Genomic DNA, 20,221 nt, shown 5'->3' on the forward strand with positions numbered 1-20,221 from the left:
GGAGCTCGGGATGGATTTACTGTTTTCTTGAGTGTTTTAAATCCTAAAACGACGACAAACATCAACCAGCAACAAACTCAGCGGCAATTCCTGCAACACAAGTTTATGATGTAGAAACTCACTGTGAATTTAACCGCACAACCTCTGAGACGTGTTAGCGCCAGTACAGCCATGACCAGAACACATGCCCCATACCTTCCCATTCTTCTTCTGCTGTGGTATTTGAGGCAGCTAAGACATGCAGAAACATTACCGGGGGTGGGGGGGTTGGGGGGTGGTCAGTAAGGTGCTCGGTGAAAGGGCCGCACTGTCGCTGGTGGAGGTCAAGAGGTCGCACAAGCAAACCCGATGACCCTGCACACTCACATAGAAGTGTCCCCAAAGGTGACTGGGTGTGTGTGTATTTGTGTGTGTGTGTGTGTGTGTCTTGTTACTGACCTCCCACAGATTTATGCTTCAACACAAAACGCTCACACAGAAAGAATCTTCTTATCAAGTCACAGGTTCTTCTTTGTTCCACATATGTAACTTCATGAGGATCAGTTTGTTTGCACTCGCCCGTCACAACACAACTCATAAATAGGTTGTGTAACAATGTCTAAAACTCAACACAGAGGATCTACACAGACAAAAGAGTTTGGACGCCTCATTACAGCCGAGTGCGGTGACTGCACATCTCATTTCTCAGAGTTGTTCTGCTGCAGCTCGAGTCTCCATCTTCTCTGGAGGCTGCTCACAGAGTTTAGTGACTCGGCTGCAGGACGTTGCTTCGTGGGGTCGGATACTGGTGCTGTGTGACAGTGTGCTGGTCACAGCCGGCGTTCCAGTTCATCCCAGTCATACATGTCAACGGGTTTGAGGTCAGAGCTCCATGCAGGTCAGTCAGTCTCCGACAGGAAGAACCGCTTCTGACCATAAGTCCACAGAAGCGTGTCCACATACATTTGAACACAATGTTAATTTGTTGTCTTTACTGACATCTAGTGGTCAGTTCTGAGTAGTGCACTAGAGAAATTAACAAATAGAGGAGATCATGGAGGTTAAAAAGCAGAAAACAATTTAATAATAGGGTGACATAACATAACATGAAAAATACAATACGTATAGTAAAAACATATTTGTTTATGCCTAAAACATGATCCAGTTCTGTAAAATGATATATTATGAATTTAAATAATATTAATTAAAATATAATAGAACAGGATTTAAATTCCCTGATGAACTGCCACGTTAACAACATATGGATATTATTCAATAGGTCTGACTCTAGTTCATTCACAGTATTTTCCTCACTGAACAGTTTGTCAGGGTTAAAGAAACGTCTGAATTGAAGTCACACAAACTGCTTCACACACGTGCACGTTGTGTTGTGTAGCCGTGGTCACATGTGAATACAGATGATTTATGATGTTTTTTATCAGGAGTCGATCTCCTACTGAACTGAAGATAACGCTGCAGCACATCAGAGAGAAGGCCGAGGCATCTCCAGTATTGATTACCCAGCATCCTCTTCACCTTTGAGGTGGTGGAGATGAGATTGGAAAGGGGGTTCGTCCTTCATGGGCACGACTCTGGAAACTCAATCCATTCGCTCGTCCTTTGGTGTTAATGACGCACGATTGATCCAGGGCTCGTCTTTGCTTTGACTTTCTGACTGCGGATTAGAGAGCGGCCGACAGATGATAAGCTGCTCTATAACACATATACCTTCACAAAGGAGGACCACCACGCTGTGAGTCTTTTAAATATCATTCTAAACTATATTTTATTATTTGTCATACATTTATCAACCCACACAGAGCAGATTAAAACCCATAACAGATGCTTCAATGATATATTTCGGGGTTTTCTATAAAGCTAAAGATTAAATTGAGACAGTCGGACATCACACTGTGCTTGTTCTCTCATTGGGAGGATATTTACGGAGCTGCTCTCTTTTTTTTTTTGACCCTTGAGAGAATTCCAGGAATGACAAACATGACCTTTGACCTCTCACCTCTACCCCCCCCTCCCCCCTGCACACCTCCACATGCGAGCAAGTGACATGAATGGTTGTATTTTAAAAATAAAAATAAAAACAAAGTTAAAAGCTTGTGACTTTTTTATTTAATCTCCTGTCTTTTGATTCTTAAAATAATAATAATGAAAACACTTGTTTAACATTGTGAGAGAGTAAATCTGTTTGTTTTCATGGATCTTGAATAAAGAGAATCAGTAGCATGTGTGGTTTGGTGCCGTGTGGTTGAATCTAAAGGGCCTGTTGGGCCGTGGTGCGTGGATGTGCTCCAGGTCTGAGTTCTCCTGTGGGTTCTTCTTCTTGTTCCAGCCTGCAGCCGAGTGCAGAGGCGGTTGACGTGATCCAGATTAAACTGTCAAGTTTCAGGCAAGTCTGGAAATAGAGAGCAAAGCCTGAGTCGCTGAGTGGGAGACTTACAGAGGATGAACTCCTCTGACTGATGACTTTTCTTCTGTGAGCTGCAGGAGTCGGGGTTTTCCCCCGAGGGACTGAAGTGAGAATCCATCTATTCATCCAACGTGATCCGTCGATCGGCCGCTGAAGCCTAAAATGAACATTTGTGGGAATAAAGCAAAGTTTCCTTGTTTCATGTTTTATGTTGCATCATCATAACTTGATGTGGGCAGAAAGCTGTGAGCCACCACGACACCCGGGGAGGAACGTTTGTGTTGGACAGTTTGATTTGCTTTTAGCCAGAACGTGAATTTATTCATATTGTTATATTGTATGCTTCCTGCATTCTGTAATTTAAAAGCTCCCGCTGCTGTGTGACTTTCTCTGTGTGTGTGTGTGTGTGTGTGTGTGTGTGTCAGCTCGCTCCACAGAGCCGATGAAGACGAGCTGGTCTTCACCTCCAGCGTCTCCGAGCGTCGTCCTGAAGTCAGCGGCTTGTTGACGTTAGCAGGAGATGAATCATCAGCCTCGACCTCTCAACCCATTTCCTCTGTTGATTTTGGCTTCGGGGCTTGAGGGAACATGCCCAGCCTCCCCCCCAACACACACACACACACACACACACAGGAAGAGGAAGTGAAGCTGTCTCATGGTTAACAAGCAGTGGCAGAGCAATTTGTTCCCATTGGACGCAGTAAACAGGAGCTGATGTCTCCTTATTAGATGATTGATGATTATAATTGATTATAATTGATTATAATTGATGGAGACAAATCGGACGTGGGTCAAAGTTGTCTCAGTTTGGCCTCAGTTTGCCACAGTGGATTGTTTTCTGATCAAATCAACTGAGTATGTGCAGCGAGAAAAACCATTTATTTGTTGTGGCAGCCCAAATGCATCCTGGGCCACATTCAACAACCTGCCAGCTGGAAGATATGTCCCAAAACGAAAAAAAAAAAAAATTGGTTCTGTTATTTGGCATTTTAAGGTTGCAAAGTCATCTTTATATTTATACTTTATACTTTTCTGTGGCCACAATATCAACACTGATCGACGGATGATTTCTTAAACCTTATTCCAGGACGGGGAGTCGACACCAGGTCTGAACTGGGCCTGGATCTTGTTCCATTGTTTGAAAGCTGAAGACACAAGTAGATTCTCTTACAATCAGTAATTGTAAGAGAATCAGTAAAGATTGTTTTTTTTTTATTATTTCAGACGCTAAGTGCATTTTAATTTCAATTTCAAATTAATAATCTAAGAGGGTCAGGTCATAAATGTGCGTCAGAAACAAGGGAAGTTTGCATCTTGTAAATTTGTAGATTAGTTGAATTCGTCGTTTCTGCTCTGCGGCCGTTTGACCACAAGGTGGCAGCAGAACACAACTGCATCTGTCTCTCCTCCTCACTGTGGAACCCAGACTCTTCTCCAGAGCTTCCAGAGGAACGCGTTGGTTTCCTGGGCTCGTGTCTTCTGAGTTTATAGATGATTTAAACACACTGTGCAGTGGTGTCTTCAACATTTAGAAGAGAAGTCGTATTTTCTCACACTGGAGGCAAAACATAGACCCATCTCCTACGCGCCCTACAGAGGCCGTTACGCACACACCTTTCCCTGGATGTCACACAATAAACAGACCACACACAAACACACACACACACACACACACATTACACACTGCGCTAAGTAACTTTAAACACGACAGACAGTGTGTGGGTCTGCAGCTACACGTCCGCACATCCTCGCTGAGGTCTTAATGATGAGCCTCGGGCGTTTCTACCTAGCTGTCCACCCAAAAGTCTAGTTACACGCATTTAACGTCCTTTAAGTGTCTGCATGTTAAATTACAGAGAACCTAAATAACGCTCGAGTCGTTTTTCTTTTAAGTTGTTGTAACAAACTGGAGGAAACATCTTCCTCCTGATCCACGTGTTGCTAAAAGTTAAAACCACGGAGCAGTTGCAGAGCGAGTTAAGTTCAATTACTTCATTTCGTGTTAACTGTGGCACGTTTATCCCGGATCGGGGGTTTAAGAGAGGACAGGAGCCTGGAGCAGGGGGGAGCATTAACCCGAGGAGACCACCTGGAGTGTCTCCATTGCCATGATGATGTTGTCCCCCGCGTCTCTCAGCGTGAGAACCTGCAACTCAGCGGAGGTTTACAGGAGCTTAACTATCTCACATGTGGCCCAAAGCGCCGGCTACAACTTCTCACTTCAATATAAATGAATCCACCTTTTTTACCAAACGCTTTTAAAAATCCCCCAAAACATCTTTGTGCGTAAAAGGCACAACACAGGACAACGTTTTTGGCGACAATAACCAGGACGCACCAGAATGACAAATTTCCATAAAAACTTGTTTTATTCTCAAAATAAAAATCTGCTATCAAAGTGAAATTATACATATTTACAATCTCGTAAATTTCCATATACAAAATGTACAATCTATGTACAGCAATAATTATATAAATACACTTTTACGCGCGGATGCAACCCGTATATGAGACAGTATTAAGGCAGTGATGGGTGTCCCCGGCCTGGTTCCAGGGCAGAGACACCGTGGAGCTCGTGTTTTAAGACACAGCGGTTTCTTTCTTTACAGGGAGAGGAGCTCACGTCCACAAAAGGGATCTCATCAGCTGTGCGCATTCAATTAAAGCCCAGAGGAGACTCTGCATTCTTAGTGCCAGGTACATTGTTCTGCAGCTCACAGCCCCATTATTTAAGGAGAAGCCATTAGGCGTTCATTAATGAGCTAATTACAACACGCTGATGGACATCCCAACACAATTCGTTCCCCACCCCCCACCCCCTCGCCCACCCACACCCACCCCACCCCCCTCTATTCAAACATAAGGACGTCATTTGGATAAGGCAGAGGATGAACACGTTCCCAACTTGATTCTGTAACTTTCAGAAGTTCACATCAGAGGAGTGCTCGTGACCAAGATGGAACCTGGCACAATAATAATTTAACAAATAAAAAACGTTTTTCAAAAGAGCTGGTTCTGTTTGTTTGATTGTTCCTGTGACAAGGGGGTGAACGATGCGCTCAGACCCGGGACAGAGGCATCTGTTTGGGGCAGGACACGGAGCTCGCCGTGCCGGACCTCCACGTCAGGCCCGTGCTCACGTCGCTGTACATGGAGCCCGCGGAGGCTTTGCTCCCCCAGCAGCAGCGCGTGCAGAACGTCCTCCAGGAGTCCAGCGTCTTCCCGGACCAGACCCAGGCCCCCGAGGTGATGCCCACCAGGAGGCACATGAAGTACTTCAGCATGAACACCGCGTAGTCCGGCTTCTGCCTGCTCGGGTCCGTCTTGCACGTGCAGTTGTGCGTAATTTCCCACGACTGCTGGTTGTGCTGCTCGTAAAAGTAACACGCCACGATGACGGTGGCCGGGACCGTGTACAGGACCGTGAACACCCCGATCCGGATCATCAGCCGCTCCAGCTTGTCAGTCTTGGTCCCCCCTTGCTTGATTACGCTCCTGATCCGGAACAGCGACACGAAGCCGGCCAGCAGGAACATGGTGCCGATGAACAGGTAGATGACCAGCGGTGCCAGCACGAAGCCCCGCAGGTTATCCAGGTTCTGGTTCCCCACGTAGCAGATCCCGGCCACGGAGTCCCCGTCCACGGAACTCAGAGCCAGCACTGCTATGGACTTCATGCTGGGGATGAGCCAGGCGGCCAGGTGGAAGTACTGTGAGTAACTGGCGATAGCCTCGTTCCCCCACTTCATCCCCGCGGCGAGGAACCAGGTGAGGGACAGGATCACCCACCAGATGGAGCTGGCCATGCCGAAGAAGTAGATGAGCAGGAACACGATGGTGCACAGCGCGGGACCCGTGGTTTCGTAGTGGATGTGTTCCGCGCCGTTCTCCCGGTTGCAGGCCACCTCCTCGTGTCCGGCGATCAGTCTCACGATGTATCCGACCGACACGAACATGTAGCAGGCGGAGAGGAAGATGATGGGCCGCTCCGGGTACTTGAACCGCTCCATGTCGATGAGGAAAGTGGCCACGGTGGCGAAAGTGGAGATGAAGCAGAGGACGGACCACAGGCCGATCCAGAAGGCGGTGAAAGTCCTCTCCTCCTGGGTGAAGTAGGGGTTGTGGCACGGCATGGCGCAGTTCAGGATCTGTCCCGTCTTGACTCGGTTGTGCAGCGGGTGGTGGTCTCCGCTCACCGGCACCATGGGCGCGCGGCAGAAACAGCCCGACTCGCACGGGGGAGCTGCCGGTTTGAGTTTCCCGGGGATGCCGCGACCGAAGCTGGGCTTCTTCCTGGGGTTGAAGGGCTTCAGGGGCCGGTTGGTCGGCTTCACCACCACCGGGGAGGCGGTCGTGGTCTGGCTCCCGTTGTGGTCCATGCACAGCGTGTCCTGGTTGCCCTGCTCCGGCAGCAGGTCGCACCTCATCCGGTCCGGCCACGGGAAGCCGTACTGCCTCATGAGCGGCGCGCAGCCGGCCTTGGCCCGCTCGCACACGCTCCTGCACGGCGGCAGCGGCTTCTTGTAGTCGTCCAGGCAGATCGGCGTGTACATGCTGCACAGGAAGAACCTCAGGTCCGGGGAACACTTGATCTCCACCAGCGGCCAGAACTGGTGCACCTCCAGACCGGCCTCGTCCTGCGTGTCGTGGTGGAACTGGTTGGGCATGTACGTGCGGTTGTAGCCGATGCCCTTGCACAGAGGCACGGAGATCTCCTGGCACTGGAGCTCCTTGGCCGCCATGCAGCGCGTCCCGTGCCAGACCAGGGTCAGCAGCACGCACCAGCCCGGGACCATGCTCCGCTCCATCGGGGTCGTCTTTTACGCACGGCGTCTTAATCCAGAGCAGCTGCTGGAGTCATGCTAGAGCGCAGAGAGGTGAGGGTGGATCTGGTAGAGCCCACATGTACTTCACCACCGACTGTGATTCTGTCAGTCTACTCTCTCTCTCTCCCGCTCTCTCTCTTTCTGTCTCTCTCTCTCTTATTGAATACTCTGTGGATGGAGGGTGTGTTTGTTTTTATACAGGGGCCGCGAGGACACTCCCCCAGCCTGGGCGGGGAGGGGGAAGAAGTCAATCCACGACTCATTCTATAGGTGTTTGTTTAAAATGTTCACCCTGGAGGAAGGGTTATAATCACATTGTCTCTGTTAACACACGCACACACTCACTAACACACACACGCGCACACACACACACACACACTCAGGGGGGGTCATAGTACAATAGAGACACAAGGAGGAGATGTAATTAGTGCTGGAGACAATGGGGAGTAAACTGTCATTAACTCAGCCTGTGTAACGGTTTTTTAAACTGAGAGGATTTCCCCCCAGAATATATTCTCTAAATTTAATTATCAGAGTCGGTTAATTCAAATTATTTGATTATTTTTGGTTGAGATCAAACGACATAACTCTGATTTGACACTTTTCAAAGAGAGAGCGACACTAACTTTATGAGAACTTAATATAGTAATAAATCATTAAGTTATTGACTTAAGCTAACGGCTAATGGTTGCATCTCCCCTGGACATGAATAAAGTTAAATATGTACTAAAACATTTTCCTGCATGTTAAACTTTGCACAAATAAAAAACTTAAATAAGGTTTTCATGCTAATTTCTCATATTTACATTTCTGTCCCTGTCAAACACACGTCTCTGTCAAAGTGGTTCCAGCTCCACACTTCACCTCGACTTGTTTCTGATGATTTGCTAATTTTTGTGTTAATTAGTGCATCATACAAACTAAGAAACTTTGTTGAATTATGTTTTACTGACCTCAGATCTGCCAGTTCTGTCTTCACGTGTTTTACAGACATTAACTCATTTGGAGGGAAAAGCTCAGAAAACTGGGTGCGGACAGTTTCTGCAGCAGGAGAAGTTTCTGTCTTCACTTTTGTGTCGTGTGTCGGAAACTTCAACACACACATTTCACTTTGCTCTGACTTCTGCTGTATTTTCACATGGGCTCATAAAAACTCCATGTCTGGAATATCTCAGGTACATTTCCAGACTTCAGCCCGCGTTTCAAAGCAGCTAAATCGAAATGAGTTGTTATTATCTTGTGCCGCAACTGTTTTGATTATTAATGTTACTTTGCCCCATGGTCATTTATCAGCACATGTCTCTGAAAGACAGTGTCCCGCTGGTTTGATGCTGTCCATCGTTCACCCTCCGCTGGAGTGAGTGGCCGACAGATCCCTGAGAACGTGTTGGACGGGTGAGTGAAGGAATGAGGGGAAGCATGCTGATGTAAGACAGTGTGAGGATATGTCTAACAACATACAGTGCGTGTGTGTGTGTGTGTGTGTCTCTGTGTGTGTCTCTGTGTGTGTGGTAAGGCAGTTTAATGTGGTCTTGTTAGCCCACAGCAGGGGGTCGTCTTGGACTAAAGGGAGGGGGCTGTTTATATTAACGCTGCTGCCAATGTTTCACTCGGAGCCTGCTGAGCCGGTGATTACTGCGACGCACCACCAGGCCCAACAAACAAGACTGCATGCGTGTGTGTGTGTGTGTGTGTGTGTGTGTGTGTGTGTGTGTGTGTGTGTGTGTGTGTGTGTGTGTGTGTGTAAACAGTTTCCGAGCTCAGCCCAAAGAAAACAAGCTAATGCAGGCAGATACAGAATCGTGATAGCACTAATTAAAGTAAGTCACACTCCTTATTGGATTCATCAGCTTCAAATGGAGCTGAGGCGCAGACGTCTTCTTCAATCCACAGGTTTTATCACAACTAATTAGCTGCAAACTCCCGTGTTTGCTGAAGGATCCTCGCGTTGGCTCAGACAAACATACCAGCTGGGGGGGGGGGGCTAATCAGAAATAAGTTTATAAATTGAGTTTAAGGGCATTTTTTAGCTGTAACCCAAGATTCTTGTCATGTGACCTGGTTAGTTCTAGTTTAGCTGCTTCCTCTTCTTCCTCTTCTTCTCTTGCTTGACGCCTCCACTTCCTGCACCTGATCACAAAGTCCAACTTATCCCCAAACAAGTGTTTTTACTTCAGCCCGTTGGTTCCGATCGTGCTCAGACTGAACCCGAAAACCCCGAAAGTCTGGAGCAGACAAAGTGGGAAAGTTCCCTTTACTGGTCCAACGACCCACAAACAGCCACCAACCATCTGTCTTCTGTCTGAATGGACTCGTCACCGTTCACTTCCAGGTCAAATGAGACACTGGGTTTTATCGGGAGACTAATTTGGGACGACAGCGAGGTCAGCGAGGAGACACTTCTTGATTTCCATCTGTTTTCTGCTGGTCGACAAACAAACAAACAGATTTAAGGTCCATGAGACATAAGGTCACTTATCGATATCTATAATCTCTAAACGTTTGCATGAATGGGATGTGGACCTTGTAGATTTGGAGTTTTAAACACAATATAATCCACCAGCAGCTCTTTATTCACAGTGCACGCTCAGTGAAGCTGTGATCACAATACTCATTTACTTTTACTCTCACAGCAGCCATGTGTCCTGTCAGAGCAGGTGGGACTTTCTCCTCACGTTGGAATGAGACGTCTGAGCGACTGTCGGTTCTGTCTGGGCCCGATCCCGAGGCCTCCAGCCGGGCCTCCTCCAGCCGGGCCTCCTCCAGCAGGGCCTCCTCCACCCGGGCCTCCTCCAGCCGGGCCTCCTCCAGCCGGGCTCCTCCAGCTGGGCCTCCCCCAGCCGGGCCTCCTCCAGCAGGGCCTCCTCCAGCCGGGGCTCCTCCAGCCGGGCCTCCTCCAGCCGGGCCTCCTCCAGCCGGGCTCTGAACCGCAGGTGAAAGTCTGAGGAAACAGGCACCTCCTTCTCCTCCTTCTCCTCCTTCTCCTCCTTCTCCTCCTTCTCCTCCTTGAGAGCATCGGTTGCACCATCCGCTGTCTATCAGAGTGGAACCCGTATTGATTAACAAGGCTGATAGGCCCGGCGGCCCCCGGCCACCAACTGTCGCCCCCCCCCCCCCCCCCCCGAGCAGCGGCGATAGCGGGTGTAGAGTTACACGCTGGCCCCTTGCATACCAAATTTAAAAGGGGGGAAATGGAATTACTGCATCTGTTTAGAAGTCAATTTCAGCATTCTCCAGGCTGCCCCCCCCTACCACTCCTCTATCCAGCCCCCCCCCCCCCTCCCCACCAGCCCCTCAGACTCTCCCAGGGCTCTCAAAGTTCATGGCGAAGAGGGGGGGGGGGGTTCTCACAGAGTTACTGAGGCATGCTGTGTAACTCTCTGAAATGTTTGTCTTTGTAACCTCCTCATGGGAAGTTTGTCCTGGTGACATTCTCAAACTCATCTGTCCTTCATGTGTAATATCATGTGCTGTCTAACAACTTTCATTATTATTGTGTGTATGAATTGGGGGGGGGGGGTACATTCAACTCAAAAACAGCAAATATATACAAAATAAAAATAACACAAAGTGAGACTGGTTTGGCACCACTTTACAAAAAAATTGTATTTCCAATATTCCAGATGTTTACAAAAACAAGACAAGTTGATTTTTACTTTTCTCCCACAACCAGCCGGACTCAGGTTTTCATTAGAAAACTTCAACTCCTCAGAGTTCTTAGAGGACAGATGAATAACAAACCTAATAAAAACATCTGTCCATCTTTTGTTGGAGAGAGTAAACAACGATGATGTTGTGTTATTACATTTTTAATGAGTTTCTCTGGGCTGTCTGTCAAACTGCTGATGTCAACGTTACGAACCAGGAGACGATGGAGAAGAAAGTGAACTTCTCTGTGTCAGCAGTTGAGTTTCTTATTATGGAGAGGAAGTCTTTCATTTTCTGTCCGTGACCGAGGAAGATGTGAGTTCCTGCTCATGTGTGTGTCGGTGCTGCTGCAGGTCAGTGATGGATGGAGCGCCCCCCCCCCCCTTCCTTCCACAGGTTAAATTCCTCCGCTGTTAGTTGTGTGTTTATTTTAAAAACGACTTCTAATTAGCCTGACGCGAGATGTGAGGCTTAAGGCAGTCACCCGTAACTCAAAAGACACACACACACACACACATGCACAGACACATGCACACAGACACACCCCTGTCAGTGTGAGTATTGTATTGACTCACCTTCCTTCCGCTCATTAACCAGAGCAAACAGTGACACAAAACCCTCCCAACCAATCAGTCTGCTGCTGGACGGGACGATGACAGGTCTGTTAACCAACCTCCTGAACCCAAACCAAACTCAAACCTACTCAACCTCCTGGAGCTCTTTGCTTCAGCTACACAAAGAAGTGTGTAGAAGGGAGAGTTCATCTCTCTGGTTCAATGTGACGCACAATCGCTTATTTGCTATAATTAAATCTATCAATGGTGCCACTCTCTGAACTGAAACACACCTGAACACCTGATGGGGTAACTGGATGTTACCCCATCAGAATCATGAAGTTGAGGAGTAGAGGTTCAAATGTTAATGATTTCAATAAAACAACTGTTTCAATCAAAAATGTTAAAATGTTCTGAACATTCAGACGAGAGGTGGAGCAGCAGCAGGAGGCCGGACGTGACGTATGAACTCCTCCTTTTTCATCCTGACATATTTCTATTCTTTCTGCATCTGTCGCATGTTATAAACTTTATCAACTCCCTTAGAATTTCTGGAAGGAAACATTCCAGAAAATGTCCCAAGCTATTGACTCATTAAGTAAAGTTTATTCCCTCTGCAGAGGAGGTTATGATTTCATCCACGAGACCTAGTGGGAGGAGGAGGCCCGGGGCACAAAGTGTCTCACATATATACAGAATAACTTATATGATTATTATATATATAATCATATAAGTAGCAGTAAACAATACATGCAATGAAAATTGAAAATGCACGTTTGAAAGCACAACAAGGATCAAACACGAAAACCTGTCTGTGTCTTTTAAAGTCTCCGTGTCACAACAGTGAAGTCTTTTCTCTTCTCAGGGGATGAAACCAGCTGCTGGGCTCGGACCATTTGTCCCACACCCTCCGTAATCCCTCCACACGGCACTTTAAATGTGGAGAGTGCCAGCCCCACACCGAGGAGATTATGGTGACTCCTTCTAAATTGCCACTTGTTCTCCCGGCGTCATTAAACCCCCCCGAGCGACAGGAGGGCCTGTTCTTAAATGGCTACCGCTGGAAACGGGTATAATTGGGCTCTTTCTTCGGCCGCCATGACGTTCTCCTCGTGGCAGACACGCTCCCCCGGCCCGGCCCGGCTCGGCACAGACCCGAGGATTCATCAGGAGGCGCGACGACAGCCCCGGAGCTCGGCCGACCCCGAGCCGCTGGCGGTGGTTTACGAGCGGCCCTCGCCTCAGAGGGAGCTGGTCGGCGGTGCCTGATGGCAGGAGCAGTGACGAGGCGGCCATGTTGAAAGCGATTAGTGTTCCATTAGTGTTTGGCCTCGAGGAGCGAGGCCCCGGCCAGACCGAGGTGACACACCGCGGCTTCTGGATCTGACGGCTGTGCCTGCTGCGTCACATGTGATTTTAAACTCATCGACTCTGCTCCGGGTTGAGTCAACATGTAATTACACAAAGTGGAAGCTGTTCAATATGATTATGTTTCTGTTTTAATCACATCTTCATGACGCCAGGTGCAAAACTTTAACAAACAACAACCAACTCAAATACATCTGTGGCATCATTTCATTTTCCTCTGGTCGGTCAGATGTCAGCGTCCATTCAATTAAAGCGGAGGTATTGTGTGTATATATATATATATATACTGTATATAGCTGGCCTGGCATTAGCTGCCAATTCATTTCACTGCCACTCGACGCTCTTAACAGAACCCAAAATAAACCTTATGCAAAAACTGTAGAAATCTTTGGACAATGATTTAAAATGTTCATTATAATTATTATTAATATGAAACATCATGAATTTATGGAGTAACATTTGTTATGATGATGTTTATCAAACCATAAGTTATGATATATAATACTATATTGCAAGTAGCCGGTAACTCGGTCGTATTCTCTGAAATATGTGATGTAAGTGATGTAATTGACGCAAATATTCGGCGATTGAAAATTAAGTTAAATACACACACACACACACACACACACACACACACTTAAATACACACACATTAGCCTTAAGAGCAGTGTTTTTAACTCGGGTTCATCTTGGACATTCAGAGACATCAACTTCCCAGAAGTCCTGAGTGTAAATGTTTTAAAAAGAGTTAAGTAGCTGAACATCTCCGGCGCCCTCTGCGTCTCTGGGAGCTGGAGATGTGGAGGTGACCCTCTCGTCTCCTGGTGAAGCTGTCCTCCTCCGTCCTCCTCCGTCCTCCTCCGTCCTCCTCCGTCCTCCTGCCTCGGAGCTGTGGAGCTGGAAAAGACATTTAGGACAGATGTCAGATGATGTGGAGCTCAGGCTTAAAATAACATGGACGCGATGCCTGAGTCTGAGGGCTCGGCTGATTTCCTGGAGGGTTCAAGTGGCCTCGGTTCAGTCATTTGGCAAAAATCTGACTTACGTACACTCACACACATCCGCAGGGTAAACAGTCAGTCGTGTACACACACTCCTACACAAAAATACACACATCAAGTGTTCCCTGCTAATATTTACTCATGTTAGCCTCTTAAGTAACAGCTTCCTCTGCATTTACACTCTCTCTCTCTCTCTCTCTCTCTCTCTCTCTCTCCCTCTCTCTCTCTGGGTGTGTGTGTGTGTGTTTGTGTGCTTGGAACTGTTTGATTAATGACAATTTAATGGCTACTATACAAGATTATCAGTGTCATGTCTCACAGATTGCTTGCAGGTGTTTTTCTACTGTGTTCATGGATGGAAATGAGGTTGTGGGTTCTGTCTGTGACTGTGTGTTTACAGCTGTGAGTCTCTTGCGTGTGTCTGCTACAGTGGCAGAGCGGTATGGCCGCTCTCTGGGTTCAGTGTTCGTACCTGAGCCCTCGACACATTCCACAGGAAGGTGACGAGTTGACCTTGACCCAGACCAAAACCTGGCAGAAGCCTCCACCCACCCAAACAAGTCCTTCTGTCCAAACCCTGACACATACACACACACAGACACACACACACACACACACACACCTACACACACAGCAACAGGTTGACAGTAAACTGTGAGCGCCCCCGCCTACCCTGGACAGACAGGAGTGACTTATTGGGGTGAATGTCGGTCGATGTGGGAGTAAAAGAGGAGTAGATGAGACTGTGTGAGGAGGAAAATGTGTGTGTGTGTGTCTGTGTGTGTGCGTGCGCGTGTGTGTGTGTGTGTTTGTGTGTGTGTGTGTCTGTGTGTGTGTGTGTGTTTTCTGCAGGATAATTTAAAATCTATGCAACCTATTTCCATGAAAGTTTGAGGAGGGGTGCGTCCTGACCCAAAGAAGAACTCTGCAGGTCGGAGTGGATCCAGATCAATGGACAGATCCAGAAAGAGAACATCACAGATAAATGATTTCCAGTTTAATCCTGTTGGAAGCAGAACGTTCTCTTTACTGGATTCAAACGCATCACAACAGAAAAAGCAAAGGAGTGTTTCAGGAGACTTGGAGACCCCAGGGAAAAGGTTCTGTTGCATGAACTCAACTGTGGTTCTGCTCCATCTTCCCCAGTCTCCACTTCCACTGGCTCACAGAGTAAATGATTATGTGACAGGCGGACATGAGGCATGTGTTTATGACAGCTGAGTTATCTCCCAGGGAGCACTGCTTCCACTGAGTGGCATTCCTCTGTGCTGGAAGTGCAGCCCCTGTACAAACTCCAGGTGTGTCACTTAGCGATGATAAAGCACTCGGGCTGAGCCTCATTAACCTTATCTCACCTCACATGGGTCTGACAGCAGGTGCAACAGCCCTCGTTGAGGAGATAGAGCTGTTGAAGGCTAACCAGCCCGAGGAGAGACGGCTGTGAGCGTCTGGACGCCCGGAAAGATGTCCGTCTGATTGCATTCCACCGTAATCCAGGACCACAGCATTTTAAATATTGTTATTAAACTGCCCTTGTTTCCAAATGGTCCACATAATCGTGCAGATTATTATATTTGATCTGCTTTTATTCCACTTGTTTAAAGAAACCCACTGTCCATCCCTTTACTGGCTATACGAGCCCCATGCACAGATTTTTCACTTACATATTATTATATATTTACATATTTTTTTGTTTTGTTTTATATTTATATATATATCTTTTTGTACTATCCTCTCCAGCAGCACGAGAACACTTTCCTACTAGACACTGACACAATCACATCATTGCATTCTGTACCATAGGGTCAGACCCATTCCTGTACCCATATCTATCTATCTATCTATCTATCTATCTATCTATCTATCTATCTATCTATCTATCTATCTATCTATCTATCTATCTATCTATCTATCTATCTATCTATCTATCTATCTATCTATCTATCTATCTATCTATCTATCTATCTATCTATCTATCTATCTATCTATCTATCTATCTATCTATCTATCTATCTATCTATCTATCTATCTATCTATCTATCTATCTATCTATCTATCTATCTATCTATCTATCTATCTTATCTATCTATCCATCTATCTATCTATCTATCAAAAGAGTCTTTCGATTGGCGGCTGTGATCGATAATTCTTCTTCTTGAGCACAATCATTTACATTAATGTGTATTCACGCTGCCTGGAGGAACAGGGAGTCTTGAGGCTTCCCTCTGTTTCCCTGCTGCTCTGTGGTGGACGCTCTATGACAGAGTGACGAACACTTTGGCCCCTGAACTCGGCTCCAGAGGTCACGGCCGGCTGCGAGGCTGAGACACTCCTTCCCTGTCTGTCAAAGAGCGCTCGGGCGCTTATGGCGCAGACGCTCCACATTTAGAGACAAAACCCTAAATACATAAAACCCTTTGAAACCATACAGAGGGTAAAACATTTCATCCTCCCCAGACAACAACCCACTAATCTGGGGCACGCTGAAGGTAACTGTTTGGTTACTGTGGTGAGGCCGTGTGTTGTGGTGCTCCGCAGCGACGGCTAAATAAAGACTCTGGATTTAAATCAGTGTTTACGTTACAGGAAGCGGATAAATGCTATCGAGCTCCCGTGGCCCTTCACGGATGAAGAGAAGCCGTCTGGGCAACCTGACCGTTCCACTGGTTTGTCATATAGCGTTGACTTACACATCCGTTCTTCTCTCAGCGACTCCGGAGCGAGCGTCTGACTCTGGAATCCAGAGTGAAGACTTTACAGAGCAGCTCCTCCACGTCCCTGAGCCTCTGGAGCCTCTGTGCATTCGAGAAGCTTTCATTCTCCAGAGTATTTAAAAAACAAACAATTTGTCTCTGGGGAATTCAGGCTCGGATGTGAAAAACATTCTTCTCATTTTTCTGGGTGCCTGATTATTTATTCTTTTAAATGCAGTGAGGGTGAAACAACAGAGGCTCGACAGGGAAGGATTTTGTTTTTGTGAAAATCTCACAAGCAACCGGGAGTCGTCCTGCTGGGAGACTCTGTGGTTCAGTGCCACACAGGGTGGGCCTGATGGGGGGGGGGGGGGGGGGTGATGCAACTGGCTGTTTTCTACAAATTCCCACTGAAATGAGCAAATTGATGAAGCTGACACATCAAATAAAACCATCTCCAAATGTGACTGAGATATAGGATTTAAAAAAATAATTCCCCTACTTGTTTAATATATAGGCCAATTAAAAACAAGAGTTTTTCTGAGATATTATCGGTTCATTAAAAGTCGCAAAGTGTGAGGAGACATTTCAAATTCTGCTGTATTTGGGCACAAAACTACAAAATGAATGATGAACAACACATATCTCCACAGAGGGAAATCTCTTTCATTATAAACAAGCATTTTGGTGAGAAACATCCAATCACCAACCTCGACTAGAAGGACGCTCAGAGACTTCACACCTCCACCCAGACCAACCCTCCTTCATGCATGTTTAGGTCAATTAAAAACCAGTCTAAGATGTACTGGTTTCTCCCTTGGTTCACGTCACGTGGAGTTCAACTCTAGTGAACTGTGACCCACTTGTTTTGTTTCTTGCAGAGAGTCAGTTGAGAGGAACGATATCATGTCTGAGCATTAAATATGAAGCCACATCAATCTGTACAGGAACCACAGGAACCATAGTAAGGTTTTGGTTTTACCGGGATCACGTGGCACGTTATTTCTCCCTGAGGAGCCGTGAGCATCAGAACTAATCCTCTGAAAGAACATAACTAATAGTCGACTCTTCCAAAAACCAACCCGAGCCTATTCAGCGAATCTTTATGTACTTTAATTTGAAAAGGCCGTTTATATTCCCCATAGAGAATTGGTATGGCAAAATAGCTAAAGCACCAAATCGCAGCTTTTTGCAAATGGCCTGTTGAAATTGTTTACAAGTACATGTATGATTGTGGGCCGGACTCCTCGCTGCAGTAATCCCTCTGGCGAGCGGCTGGGGCTCTGGCGCGGAGCTGGGAGCGCGGCATTGGGTTTCGCCGGCGGGTCTTTTGACCGGGCTCACAGGGGATGAGTGGAGATCCTGAGCGCTGCACAGGCACTTATGAAGGACGCACATTGTTGCCAGCCCTGGGGAGAAAACTGAGCAGTCTGGCAACACAGGCGGAATTTCCTACTGTGATGTTATCTCACACAAGACATTTAGCTTCGGCCAAATGAGGGAGAGGGAGAGAAAGAGGCGGGGGGGGGGGGGGCGGTAGAGAGGCAGAGGGGAGGACAAAAAGGGGACGGGGAACGATGGAGGAAAAGTGAACAACAGATGGAAGAAAGGAAAAGAGAGAGGCACCTTTCCATACACCTGGTTTTATGCAGATATTCTTATATTCACACTTCTCCCAATAACGTAAGAGATCTGAAAACGTTCTTCTGTTGAAGTCATATTTGTTGTTCGCTTTAATCCATAAAGTTGTGACCATCCTCGTGGTCCGACCTCGTTTCGGTTTCAGCCGCAGTTTTGTGCGAACCTGCGTTGTAAATTAAAGTCTTCACTCATTGTCTTTCACTCTAAACATCTACATCTCAGGATCTGCTGTGTTTTGTAGATTTATCCCCCCCCGCTACCACCATTCATTGAATTAAATCTACGCAGCAGACAAAGTAAAACAGTTCCTGGATCAGCTGATGCGACTACACTGCATCTTCCACTAAGTTCCATGACAATCCATCCAGTGGTTTTTGATTAATAGAAACATTCAAACAAAAACATAAACCTCCTTTGCAGAGGTGAAAATGCTACGACAGAAATTGCTAATGGAAAATGTAATTTAATTTAACCACTTAAACCACCGGCAGCAAAACATTTAGATTCTCCAAGTACTCAACGACTTCCGCTGCATTTTTTAAAAACCCCGAGCAAAGCTGCTCAGCACAAACAGAACAAGGCGTGGAGAAGGGAACAGACGACCTTCGAACCCGTATTAGTGCTTATGACCTTTGTAATGTTTCTTTTAATCTTTTGAGCCTAATAGCTGAAAGCACAGTTTCAATCACGTATTATAAAAACTAAGTGTGTGTGTCAGCAGTCCAGGGTTGATTTAATCTAATGTTAACGGCGATAATTTGGTTTCAGGTGTAAGTTATCACACATTAGATCCTTCACACATGTGTCTGCAGGTGTAAACCACAATAAAACCACATTTATGAGGATCTTTATGATTGATTCTTGAACTTTAACAATCAATGATAAAATAGATAGAAAGAACTCAGGTGACAACACTGTTTTAAAATAAGATATTGTTGTCAACGTTATAATAAAAACACTTTATCAAATTAGCTTCCTTACAGATCAACCCATATTTAATAAATTTATAGTTGAGTTCAACCAGGTCAGATTTTAAATCTTAAGTCTAAAGGTAAGGAATATAAAAATCCCCATAAAGGACTGAAAATAAGACCAATACACATTCCAGAGGATTCATATTATCTCCCTTATCTCTGATTGGCCCGTGAGGTGGTAAAAGTGACAGAATCAAATAATAAATTGGTTGAATTGCCCGGCCAGCAGGAAGCACTGGGCATACTGGTAAATGGTTTACACTTGTTGTTCAGGCTGCACGCTCAGTGGAGCCGACGGCCCATCTGCAGACATTTAAAGATTTGAAATGGTGGATAATGATTAGCAGAGGGCAGCCTGACCCGACACCTTCAGCCTGGCTGTAAAACAGGAGATTGTTTACGAGAATCTGATCTGCAGCTCGTTGGGGAAAAAACACTTTGCTGTGAATTTAGAAAGATTTGTTGTGTTGCTAAGTTTTTTTTTGTGCCACTACACAAGTGTCAATCAAGGTTTTCAGCGGGTACACATCAAAGTTTGAAAGTGTTTTCCGTGCTGCAGCTGTGAAGACGCCTGCTGCAGCCAAAGAGACAGAGAGAGACATGAGACAGGAACCGTTTCACTGCGTCTGTCTTTTTAAAGGACGTCACACTCACTCAACCTGATGCTGCTTTTGTCTCTTTCTGCTTTTTATCATCAGAACCTTTTTTGATCCTCATGAAGCTGATCCTGTGTTTGTGTTTGAAAAGTGAATCACAGGTGTTGCAAAGGGTTCGTCTGTGCAGGGCAACGCAAAAACATTTACAACAAATTTTAAACTTTAAAGTCATCAAAGAAATAAGAATTCGTCAAACAGCCTCCCTGCCCAACAACCCCTCTCTTCAGTGATAGGTTGGATAATAATTACCAACCTGTGATACCAGGCAGACGCTGTTAATGTTTTCTTAGGAGTTCACTACACCACACAAAGCTCATTGTCGACAGCAGCAACAACGGGTCTGAGAGTCGGTGTGAGAGGCAACAACACCTCTGACAACAGGCATTGACTTCCTGTTCTCAGTTGGATCTAAAGAACATGTTGTGTTGGTGCAAGTCTCTGAGTCCTGGTGTGAGA

The 20,221-nt window shown here is 46.4% G+C and overlaps 1 protein-coding gene across 1 annotated transcript; it reads right to left on the reverse strand.

Annotated features, from left to right (window-relative positions):
* Positions 1-5,247: 5,247 nt before the first annotated feature.
* On the reverse strand, positions 5,248-7,381 carry LOC133967862 (frizzled-8-like). Its single transcript, XM_062403537.1, has one exon. It carries the CDS (start codon positions 7,210-7,212, stop codon positions 5,464-5,466), a length of 1,749 nt encoding a protein of 582 aa, XP_062259521.1. The 5' UTR covers positions 7,213-7,381; the 3' UTR covers positions 5,248-5,463.
* Positions 7,382-20,221: the final 12,840 nt, after the last annotated feature.

Source organism: Platichthys flesus, chromosome 14 (genome assembly GCF_949316205.1).
Source record: "Platichthys flesus chromosome 14, fPlaFle2.1, whole genome shotgun sequence".
NCBI classification, from domain to species: domain Eukaryota; kingdom Metazoa; phylum Chordata; class Actinopteri; order Pleuronectiformes; family Pleuronectidae; genus Platichthys; species Platichthys flesus.